The 12021-nt window shown below is 43.3% G+C and overlaps 1 protein-coding gene across 3 annotated transcripts; it reads right to left on the reverse strand.

The window, feature by feature from the left end:
- Positions 1–910: 910 nt before the first annotated feature.
- Positions 911–10460, reverse strand: LOC142566343 (uncharacterized). 3 transcript variants are annotated; one of them, XR_012825031.1, is made up of 5 exons: positions 9919–10460; positions 7506–7652; positions 6475–6543; positions 5338–5418; positions 911–3072 (listed from the first exon to the last, which is right to left on the reverse strand). XR_012825031.1 is itself a non-coding variant. In XM_075677264.1 (5 exons), exons 2-5 carry the CDS (start codon positions 7556–7558, stop codon positions 2960–2962), a joined length of 312 nt encoding a protein of 103 aa, XP_075533379.1. In that variant the 5' UTR covers positions 7559–7652; positions 9919–10460; the 3' UTR covers positions 911–2959. The 3 variants fall into 3 exon arrangements, 1 of the variants encoding a protein (XP_075533379.1); XM_075677264.1 differs by having other exon boundaries at positions 7510–7652; XR_012825030.1 differs by lacking the exon at positions 5338–5418 and having other exon boundaries at positions 6475–7652.
- Positions 10461–12021: the final 1561 nt, after the last annotated feature.

Raw genomic sequence — 12021 nt, forward strand, 5'->3', positions numbered from 1 at the left:
TGCTTGGAGGAGCAGAAGCAGGAAGCTCAACAGTTGAGGCATTCAAAGAGAAGCCATGAAGAGTAAATTGAGAGCGACAGACACAATAAAAAGAAATTAGAAATGACTATTCCTTATTTGATGGTGAAAAAAGCTGAGGCAACAGATCACATCACATACACTGTCAAACCAAACAGTATTCAAAAACTGCAAATGTTGCAGGTCCAAGTAGTTAATTGTGCTATTGCAGAAAAACTTTGAGCGCTTTCTTGAAATGCTTCCTTGTGTGCGTTTAGTGGTGGGCGGTGAAAGGCAAATTAGCAGTCTTTCAAATGTTTGAAATCACTGAAATGCGATTTGTTTTGTTTTCTTTTGTTTGCATTAAAGTTAACGGTGTTCTTGAACAAGTTATTGCCTGTCCAAACTACTACACACATTGCACGAGGTCCTTGAAGTTAATGTGTCGGGGCCTCGAAAGTCCTTGAAAACCATTGAATTTTTTTCTTCAATATTGCTACGAACCCAGTAGAACTGTCATGGAGTAAAAACCTTGGCTGAACAGGGGCTTATACGCAGAGCACAGGAAGACTAGAAATGCAGTAGTAGGCATGGAGGGCCCTGAAAAAAATTTGCCACATCCGCTCGTCTGCCTTATGTTTCTGCACAGACTGTCGCATTTTTAATAGAAGTGCACTTTCTGTTCTACTCCAATAAACGCAACATTACGAACTCCAGTGTGGGGCAGTCCTTCAGCCAGTGCAGAACTTTTTCTGTACATCCGAGTCAGCTCTGTCATTTTTCCAGCATTGTAGTACAAGATTTGTTAAACTGGTTTAGCAGAATATGAGCAGTATACTCTTAAATTAGCTGTTTATTTGTATGCACAAGTTCAGGTCCTCAGTTTGGTTGCATGACAAATTGCCATACCTCAATAGATACAAGAAACAATTTTATTACAGTTTAATAAAATCCAAACAGTAATAATCACAACAATATAATGACATACATTTCTTTTGGTACGTATACAGCCCATGTCCTGGCAGTGTATAAATTCAACTATACACTGCAAGTACTGTGTCCTGACCACTATTATTCACATGTGTAAAACCATCACAGCAATTCAACAAATATCACAGTAATTAGTGACATACACTTTGTAACTGCTTTACATGAGCATAATGTATACAAATGGTCCCTGTGTACCTACACATGACTAGTGCCACCCGAGTACTATTACTCACAGGTGTAAAACCAACAAAGCAGTTCTTTAAAAAATATCACAGCGCTTAGTGACGTACATGGTGTAACTCCCTTGTAGAAACTTAATACAAACACGTGAGGACACAGAAAGCTAGCAGTGGGCATACATGGGAATACCACCGCCTCAATACTAATTCACAAGTGTAAAACCAACCAAGCAGTTCTTTAAAGAATATCACAATGCTTAGTGACGTACATTTTCTAACTAGCTTATATAAGCTTTATACAAACATGAGAACATATACAAAGCTAGCGGCGCGCCTGCATAGAAGTGCGGCCATCTGAACACGATTATTTGCAAGTGTAAGCTCAACAGAACAGTTCGTTATAGTGACGCACATTTTGTAACTGCCTTATACAAGCTTAGTGCAAGCACAAGAATGCAGAAAAATATAAATTAAAAACTTGCTCTATGCATACACAAACAGATCAACACAAATGGTAAACACCGCTTTGAAGACAAATGTGACTGTGGCAAAGCGCAGTGCTGTGCCGGTTGAAATTGCCACCCACAAAAGTATTGAGCAATGCTTAAACCACAGGCAATAAAGTGCTGAAAGACTGCGTCTCTAACGTAACTATTTTAATTCAAATTTCTTGAATATAGGGCTCGCTTGCAGATAAGGCATCTGATCCAACTGACCTGATTTTACACCTGCTACATGCATACAATGCACTCAGATATAACTGGTAATAATAATTATAAAAGGCATTTAAAAACTTGATAGTATGATGAAGATGCATGACTAGAAAAGTTCTGTCCCCCTCGTACTTGTTAAAAAGGTGTAAGTACGACACATGTTCTTTTTTTCCTCAATTTTTGCATTAATGGACAGCCAGGAACCTCGAACCGACACAGAAAAAAAGATACTGCTATGTTAATAGTGTTATGAATAATTTTTTGCGAAAGCTTTTTTACAGACAAGTTGCAGTCTCGTTTCTGGAGGTTGAGCTGTATCTTGCAAAATAACTTGAAAAGTGGTCACATGGGAGCATGACACTATATCATAATGTTAGTTTCAGTTGACTCTCTTGCCCTACAAGTTGCTGCTCACTGTGGCCAGTGATGCAAAAGCAGTGTCTGTGTGATTTTCATCACACTTCCGTCCTATGCCATTCTTACCAGATTTGGCGGCACATAGATACCCAAATTTCGATACTGTTGCTTTCTCAGGTGGTTGCTTTTGATTTGCTCAATATCAGTTGGCACTTCAGCTGCATCAAACTTCTTTTTTACCTCTTCAACAACAACATCAACAACAATCTTATGACACCTGTGTTGTCCTTCTAGTTGCCTACAAAGACCAGTCAATCTAGCAACAACACTGACAGTCTCTACTATCTTGTAATGGGAGAGAGGTGTGTCCCACCATGTGTTCCACATTGTTGTCACTATGTGGGCTGGCTGGGGAGGCAACAACTGTAATATGTTTGCATTTGCATATATTAAAGTGATGCTTGTACTGTGTTATAACACCTAACTTAGTCTTGCACTTGCTGCACAATAACACTGGCTCACAGTCGTGGTGAAAAGCTTTTGTATGTTGAGCAAATGAGTTGTATCCACTACAAAAAAAGTTAGTGATAGCACGCATGTTGCTCTACCAGGCCTGGTGTGGTTCCTTCAGACACTGCTGCTGATGCTGACGCGCTGCTGCTTGCCTCGTACACTGTTGCAGCTGCAGTAGACATGGCAGCCTCTGTATCTATTGCTGCCGTGTCATCTGTCATGGTAACTTCCAAGTGGTATCGGGCTCACTTCTGCAACAGAGATGTTGTTTGCCCCTTGAGGGCTCTCATGATCAGGGCCAATAATTTCGTAGGCATTGTCTCCTGCATCGAAGAACCAATAAGAACAGCATGAATTAATAAACATAGCTCTAAAAAGTACGGACATCAAGACTTAACCACAAGCTTTGCACATAAGTGACCGGGCTTAATGAATAATACTTGCAGGAGGAGTTACACAATTGTTTGTGTATATTACAGTAAAGCCTCATCAGAAGATATTCAAGAGGCACGGGAAACATGTCTCTCGAAACAAAAAATTTTAAGACACTGAGGAGCCAGACTAGATCACTTTATTATGCATCATCACTAAAGTATGTTTTGATATATCTGAAGGAATAAATGCTCAGGGTGGCTTAAAGGGCCCCTAAACCACTTCTCGACATTTTTTGAACATTTCAAGTAAACACGCGTATCGAAATCAGAATGCCGTCACGATCGACGAAGCCAAATGCCAGAGTGCGTAGCACTGCCGGAGCACCACAATATGAAGAAAATGACCCCGTGCGCCTCTCTGGACCTATCCTGCACCCCCCAGTTTGTCCTGACGTCACCAGGCTGTCTCTGATGATGTCACCAGTTTCCGGTGCTGTCGATTGGTCGAACGAATATGTACGACTGCCGGCAAGGCCTGCAAGCAAATACACACACTCCTTCTTCCTCGTCGCGTTGCGCGTGATGCCATTGTGGGCAGCCAATGGGGGCAAAGAACAGAAACGCCAACAGAAGGGTCTCCCTATGAGGCTCTTCAGCACGAGTCACCATACAGTTCCGTTGTATTAGCGCCACTCCTCGCAGGACGACGGGCCAGCGCGGCAGCAACAGAGCTCGTTGGTGTTGGCCTGTCCCGTAACATTTGGAGGTGTACTAGGCAAGGAAAATACGTCACTGTCCATATGGCGTGTACCAGATGAAAGAGTAAAATGAGTGGGGACTACTTTTCGATAATCACACGTAGCTCCACTATTACTGCACCGTTTCGAAAAATTCTCGTGGCTACCTGTTCATTGCCTTATTGTGTAGAACTGCAACACCGCAACTAAATTTCAACCTCGGTGGTTTAGAGGCCCTTTAAAGAAGACATTCACAGCTTTTTAGTGACTGTAGATTGTGTTAGCTTCCTTCCCAACTTCTGGAATTTGAACACTTCACTTTGCAAGCCTTGTTGCTCGCAGTACCTTTGAGGTGCTCTTAGACGCTCGTCAGCTTCAACTGCCGACACTTTCTGCCCTGCACTGTCCTCGTTGCCCTCCTTTTCTGGTTCATGCTAAAAGAGACATGCGCGATTGACTTGTGTAAGGATTGCGTGATCTTTACGCCCTTCGGAGCACACAAGGTGCACAAAGTGAATGTGTCTGGGTTGTGTGCCTTCGAAGTAGTGAATACTTAAAAAGTCATCCTTAGTAACAAAGATGTCGCTTGTATACAGTATTGTTAACGTGGCGAACATCGGAAAACCAACCAAACCATTTTCAGATGTCTCTTACAGCCAAGTGCATCTTGTAATGAGATTCTACTGTACTGAATATTTTTCGACTATGGATCATCTGCATGTACATATAGTCACAAAGACATGTTGTGTGGAATGGCGAATCGGGAAACAGTTCGTACTCTTACTTTTTGTCCCTAACATAAGCAGCTGATAACAATATGATAAAAAAGCAGGCAATGAGGCTAGAATGGAACATAATCCTTCAGCTCTAAACAGTTTTTTGGGCCCACATAATTCCCTCATATGACATAAGGAAACAACTTAATTGCAGTAATGGCTGCATGTGATCTGAGTTGATTGAAACAAACTATACGTAAGGTTGTCCTGCTGGTGATCCTGGCTGCGCGATGCTTCTCATGCTTTTTGGCACGATTCCTTTTTTTCCACTCCACTTTTTTTTTCAGATTTTCTCCCCTTTCCCTTCCCCCTTGTGTAAAATAGCACACTTGAAGTATCAAATCTGTTGAACTAACGTGTGTATCAAACCTGTTAACATGTGTGCTTCTCTGTGGTCTGTGTTGTATTTTTGCGCTGCACAATTCAATTCAAGATGAAAGATGGAACGTCCCTGCCTTTAGTTTAATTGTGTGTGTGTGTGTGTCTCATGTTTTGAAATATATGTACATTCAGGAGTGCCTGCATGCCCTTCTCTCCTGCTCCAGTGACGAAAAGGAGAGCCTGTTTATGTACCATAGTAAAAAATTCAAAGGTTTTCGCTGTGCCCATTACATCCCTTATCATATGGATCTGTCACAATACAGAGTAGCAGTGGTCCATAATACTAGCCCATCCCAACATAATTAAAAATTAACACATACCGACATGCTGCGAAACAGCTGTTGCAAAGCCGCTGGTGAAGGCAATTTCCGCAGCACTGCAGTGGTACAGCAGAGTTTCACCTGTATAGTGACAAATCCATATGCGTGTTAGCAACTCAGTAGTTGCTGATGGTTTCATAAGCTTTACACTACACAATAAAGTAACCTAGACAACTTTGTTGGAACAAATGCACATAATTAGGACACCACTTAAACACTAACACGATTAATTGCCCCCAATCTCTCACTCACTAAGGGATAATACTACGGAAACATCGGTGGAGAGCTCAGATTAACACAGCCCATAAAGGACAAGCGTTCTTTGAGGAAAACAGCTATAACAGCGGTTAGTTTTCTTGATCATTTTATGTGGTAGCTTTGATTTAAATGTCATGCAGTACTATAAAATACAAAGTGCCGCATTTCTAGCAGCAGAAGGCGTCGTCAGGCTCATGGTACAACTGATTTTTGCACTGTTTGTGTCAGTGAGCCGACACATACAAAGAAAACCGAATTCACACATACATATACAGTGTCAAGTGCACTTCTCCTTCTGAAAACGCAGCCACCAGTTCCAATGTTGCTGAAAGGAAAGGTAATATAAAGTGCGAGACTGCATGGAACTGCCACTTATGACTGTAAATGTATGGTCTGCTGATTGCAGAGGTAGTCACATGCTATTTCTAGTCTCTTTTAGAAGCATTACTAAAGAATAAATTAAAATCTATTCATAAGTCACGAATTTCATGCATCCACAGTTTGGCTAAATAACTTGTGAGAAAAAGACATGTTTACCTGGAATAGCAACCTTTTTTCCTGCTGCAAAACTTTCCTTCGAATTAATGAAATAACTTTACAGTGTCATAATGCGTTTCTCGCAACTACTTGCCGGCAGTGGCGAGTTAGTGTTTATATCCGACTCATTGGGCGACAATACTGCCAAACACAAATGCTTCACGAACACGAGAACACGTCCCTCGCAGAGAATAGCAACCATATATGCCTCTGTGAGACATGATCGCACCTTTGTGGTCAAAATGTACATTAGAACGACATCACCATCTCATTAAAAAAAAAGCCTCCGTACAAGGCAGCCGCCAACTGCATAATGTGAAATTGCAAATGATGTCCACTTACTGGTGGCCTGTGTTTGAGTCACTTTTGGCAGTTGACTGGGTGCTGAGAAATGCACGTCCTGGGTTGTCCCTGCAAAACATACAGGGTTATGTCAAATGTTGAAAATATATATATGCCGGCATTTCATCAGTCGCAAAACAAACGAGTAAACTAATAAACAACTGTAATGTAAACAGAGTACACATCATAAGATAGGCTCTCAACTGTTAATGCATTACGCAAAAAACCTAATGCATAGGAAAGACTATATGTATACACACGAAGCTGACACACAATTTAATTCGCTCTAGGTTTTTCCGTGCAGTATATTCAAATTATTATGTCTCGTGGTTAGAGCAAAATTAGTGTAAATTACGAACTAAATTATCTACCCTGGAAACTTTTCTTCAATATGCACCTGTGCGTGCTTCGAACGAGTAGCGTTGTAAAATTTACGTACATGGCATTTAACATAGTTGCTGAACACGGATTTCCTTTGCCCTGTGTCGTGTACAGTGAGGTACATATATCTGCCCCCCTCCCCCTTTTTTGTACTAGCCATACTGCGTGCCATTGCACCTATACGCACGTCAATAAACCTCACGACACAGAAATAAAAAAAGCGCCAATCACCCATGCCTGCATGTTGTACTGGGCCTAACCTAACCAAGCATGGGCTGTTGCTTTCTATAGTAAACACAGGCACCGTGCTCATTGCAAGTATGTATCATGTCGCTAAGCAAATATGCAATTTCATTGTACCACTATTTTTTTATCACATGGATATATCTGTTGAGAGGCAAGACAAAAAGCAGTCACTTCTCAGAACTAATCAGCTTTCTTAAAACACATTTTTAACTTTTCAATGACACTTGCTGCTATGTGTTTGTCTCCAGAGAGCATAGTTGATTTGACTTTCCAATCAGAGACATTACATAAATATACCATGTTAAGATAACTGCCTGGAGAACGTGAGAATTTTCATCTTCGTGTAACATACTGTATCTTGATTTTGTTGACATTTGGTCAAATGGTACACCCAATATACCCACATACTAGTTTTCTTGTCCAAATAACATGCCAATGTATTTTGATTTTTTGGCATTGGCTCCTCTGCACTACGTGAAGTCGCGCTGCACTGGCTCTTTCACATCCTCGTGTCCTTGCAGCTGCCTTCTTGCGTTATATAAAGCGGGTGCCTGAAAAATATTGTATGCAAAAGTCAACACAAGGGCATGGGGCAAAACAACATCAAGACAGTCAACGCCATGGCAATAAAAAAGTCTTAGCTCTTAGTCTTCCTAGTGAAATGCATGCAAAACATCCAAATGACTGCAACAGTCAACTGCTAAACTAGCTTCAATTTTTAGATTTAAGCAAAAAAACAAATAAACCACAGTTCATCCTTGTTTTTCATGAATGTTAGAATACTCCTGCTAATGAATAGAATATTGGTCATTTTCAGACGTCATAGGTCTGTCATGAGTCTGGTGTATCGCAAACACCACTTGTGACACATCCTAAGCACGTGCCCAGTGTGCCCCCCCCCCCGCACCATCCCTGGTTGTGCCACTGCTGAAGCCATAATTTGAGGATTATAGCTGCAAACATGATGCTCAGTAGGGATGAAAATATTGTCCTTCAGCTCAATGGATATATGGATGTGCCTATAAAAAAGGGCAACAAGGCTTGTTATGGCAAGCTTACCCACATTTCAATACTAACAAGTTCACTGCGGCCTGCATCTAAGCTTACTAAAAGGCATGAACTTATTTTCATGCATGAGGTGCGCAGTGGAGTTCATTTTTGACAGACCCGACTACTGCTGCAGTTTGAAATCTAGCATTTTAGATTCTTGTAGGCATGTAAAAGTTGCAGTTAAACCGCAGTTATTAGTTTATTACACCAACCTATTGTTCTGTGTACGACAGACTGGTAACACGGAATTAAAGCAACATTTTATTTTGATATTTTATTTCTCTACTAAAAATATTCAAGCGATAAACACATCTTGATCTGCCATGCTATAGCAAAATGCACACATTACGCTTGTAACCCCCAGAGGAAGGCTGATTTAGCTGTTCATATGACATAACTCTGACACGCCAACTCATATTAGCAAATGCACAGGCATGTCCAAAACAATAAGCGTATGCAAAGCGCCCCTGCAATTGTAATTCCACACAGCAGCCGTTATATTCGATGCCGATGCGTAACTAGCTGCTCGACAATTCACCGAGTTCGTAGACATAAGCATCCTTTCAGTTTCGCACCGTGCACGAAAACCGCAACAGGAGACAAAACCAGACCTATAATCACACCATTTCAACATGAGCAAAAACAGTTCAGTCTTAGGGATAAACACTGTGAGAGCGATTTAGTGCGCGACGGCGACGAGCGACGGCTTCGAGCGACAAAACGGGCCGTCGCTTGAACAGATGGCTCGGTTCTGGAAATCTAGAAATCGTCGCTCGTCACCCAGAAGTGCTATGAGCGACTAGCCAATAGCGCGAAGCCGGAACTGGATGTACATACATCGCTCAAATACTACCGATTGTCGCGCGGAACGAGCAAATGATTCAATTTTTATACGTGCAAGGATAAGGACGTACTGCAAGACCTCCGGAAATATTTTATGCTACTTTTTATAGTAAAATCCATCAACGTAAATTACTAAAGCACGCGTCACGCGTGACTGCAGCCCTCATGCCGGCAACACCGGGGAGGCGTCGCTCAAAATCGTCGCTCGCACGGAGTACGACTTGTAGGCGACGAGCGAACGCGACAGCCATCTCCGTCGCGTCGCTTGTAGCTGCCGCGCGCAAGATCGCTTATGTGGGGTTTATACTTTTTTCAGCATAAAACATGGATTCCTCATGCGTTTTTAGTAAGTTCAAGATAACGCGCCCAACTGACCTCTTGCAGCATGCAGCTGAATGCCTGCGGCAAAGTTTCTAACTAGCACTGGTGCAGCACGTAACTTCAGTGGTCGCAGATTCCCCCTGCGCGAGACACCGTCAAGCGCGCGGTTTATTTATAAAAAAAAAGCATGCTGCCAGCAAAATGACGCCTTCTGTTATGTGATTCCTTAGTTCAACAGCGTTCCGTACACAGTAGACTGCCAAACTGAATAAATTTAAACACACAAAACGCACGCTAATCACGCTCCGCATAGGCTCGGAATCACGGGCTGGTGAACTAACCATTTTAAGCATCCTCTCGCCTGGCGTCTTATTGAACATACCATAGTTCTGGCAGCGTTTGCGATTTTTAAAGCTCTTACGGACAACGGCAAAGTGATAAAATCACATGCAGTTATCGCGACGACTGGCTTTTTCGATTGACATCGAGAGACAGCGCGTACGCCTAGTCCTTCGTCAATCGCGTCGGCTAAGCGCAGCGACGACTTCCTGGCGATAGCATGACATATACGGAGAATGTTCACCTAAGTTAGAATTCACTTACCGTGGAGGATTTGTTGTTATATCCAAGGCATGACGAACGACTGTCGTGTTTTCGTGGCGACGCGAGATGGCTGAAACACGATCTCCCTCGGCTGGCCTTTGCTCGCTGGACGGTTCACCTTTCTCCGGTGCTGTGTTGTTCCGCGATCTTGAGCGCGCGCGCGCGCGGTGGAGCCACTCCGAGTGAAAAAGTAGAGCGCTCGCTACGCGTTCCTTTGAACTGCGGCGGCCTGTTCTCTTAGAAGCAAAACGATGTGTTCTTTGCTCAGCGTGCATGAATGATACATTGCCATGTTCGGGGCCAGCCACCTACAGTTGAAGCAGAAGATTACGCTACGTTTTGTTTTCTATTGCCGCAAGAGTCTCTCTTTTCTATTGTCGCAAGAGTCTTTTCACTCTCTCTCTCTGAAGGGGAGAGTGAAAAGCACATTTCACTCTCTCCTTGCTGACAGAGTGAACAATGCATTTCACTCTCCTCGACATTTTGCGAGAGTAAAACGACGCTTTGAAGAGTGAACCGGCAGCTTCACTCCTGCGATACCCTTCCTAGTTTTTAGAGTGCACGTTTTCATTATACTTATTGAGCATGCTTGTATGAGCAGCCTCATTCAGGGCTTTCCAATGTCACAAGGGTTCTTAGAAAAAAGATGCGTCCTGAAAATCCTTGAAGGCTATGCAGTTCTGATATGTAGCAATGCTATTTGTTCGCGGTGCTAGTAATTTGAGCACCTGTTTTGGTAGCTGTGGGCACGAAAAATTAGGCACCTAACCGCACGAAAATCCAGCTATTAAGAAAACCGATCAAGAGTCCATTTGCCGCTGTGGTGGTTTGAAGGAACTAAACATAGTAGAAATGGAAGTAAACAATTGGCGCAATCGCTCTATCGCATTGTTTGATAAAAGAAATGAACGAAAAAAAAATATGCTCACAGTGATTCGGTAACATATATCCACACAGGAATGTTCAATTGTAGAAATTACACTTCACCGCTACAGAGTAGCGAAGTTGCCCTGAAAAGTGGTCCGACCGTCCAACAAAGGGCGAAGTGCTTAACTATGCGCACAGTATGTACCGCAACACTTGCTTTGTTCACCGCAGTAATGCGATTCTGTAATGGAGACACAACTAGACAAACTGTCTGCATTTCTACCACAACGAGCAGCGACAAAAGTGAAACATCTTCAACCGAGCCAAAAATAAGCCAAGCGTGCACGTTCCGGACAATATGCACCGGCATGCCGCCGGAAAAAGGGGGTCCATACCTCGGAGTTCAAAATCCGCAGACAGGGCATGCGCTTCAGCGTAGCCATCAATTTGCGGTTAAGCAAGCGACGCTTTTGCAGTTTCTGCTCCGCATCAGCATCTTCGAAGTAGCGAGGGAGCACCTCGAAAACCAGCACGACGGGGGCCACGTCTCGTTGATCAATCAAGATCTAAAATTTAAAAGAAAACCATCAGCGCTTAATGTTTAGAATTTTGTGATTTCAGTAGACTTACCTTGATGTTGCCGCATATTTCTTGTGGATCCATGTCGCTTTCAACGTCGTTTCCCCCAACATAAATAAAGAACGGCGAAATCGGCACGCTGGAAGCGCATCGTGCAGACCGCTCTCGCCAGCCGCATTGCATTGTAGCCAGCAAAACTGAATGTGCAGGTTTTAATAGACTCAATTAGGCGCAGGCGCGACGTATTTAAGAATTTAAGCTGACTGTCGCTGACAATGACACCGCGCAAGGACGGCATGACTGAACACGATCAAGCGAGGGGTACAAGACCACGTGAATGTCGACCTAGATGAGCCGGCAGAAACCACAGGGATTTAGCAGCAGCACCTAGCAGCGTCTTTCCCTAGGAGTACAAGTACCTATCTGGGGGAAGGGAGTACACCCCTGACTCACGTCATACCCGGTACTAGTACAGCCGGCCTGCGGGGAGACGCTTCTCCGCATGCGGGGCAAAATTAATCTGGCGGGTGGTACGCCTCGCCCATCTCTCGTTCGCACCGCCTTGATTGCCTCTTGCACTGCGGTGTGTTTGGGCACATTTCGTACCGCGCGCGGTGTGTGCCTACGTGCGTGTGCGTGGACGTTTTATTCGAAGGA

The sequence above is a fragment of the Dermacentor variabilis genome, unplaced genomic scaffold (genome assembly GCF_050947875.1).
Source record: "Dermacentor variabilis isolate Ectoservices unplaced genomic scaffold, ASM5094787v1 scaffold_12, whole genome shotgun sequence".
In the NCBI taxonomy this organism is placed as follows: domain Eukaryota; kingdom Metazoa; phylum Arthropoda; class Arachnida; order Ixodida; family Ixodidae; genus Dermacentor; species Dermacentor variabilis.

Excerpts from the sequence above, each read along its gene's own strand:
- LOC142566343 (XM_075677264.1), bottom strand. The coding sequence starts at position 7,558 with ATGCCAAAAAATCAAAATACATTGGCATGTTATTTGGACAAGAAAACT. Across the intron at positions 6,544-7,509 it reads TTATTTGGACAAGAAAACTA|GGACAACCCAGGACGTGCAT; the intron begins GTATGTGGGTAT and ends TATGTTTTGCAG. Across the intron at positions 3,073-5,337 it reads AGCTGTTTCGCAGCATGTCG|GAGACAATGCCTACGAAATT; the intron begins GTATGTGTTAAT and ends TCTTCGATGCAG.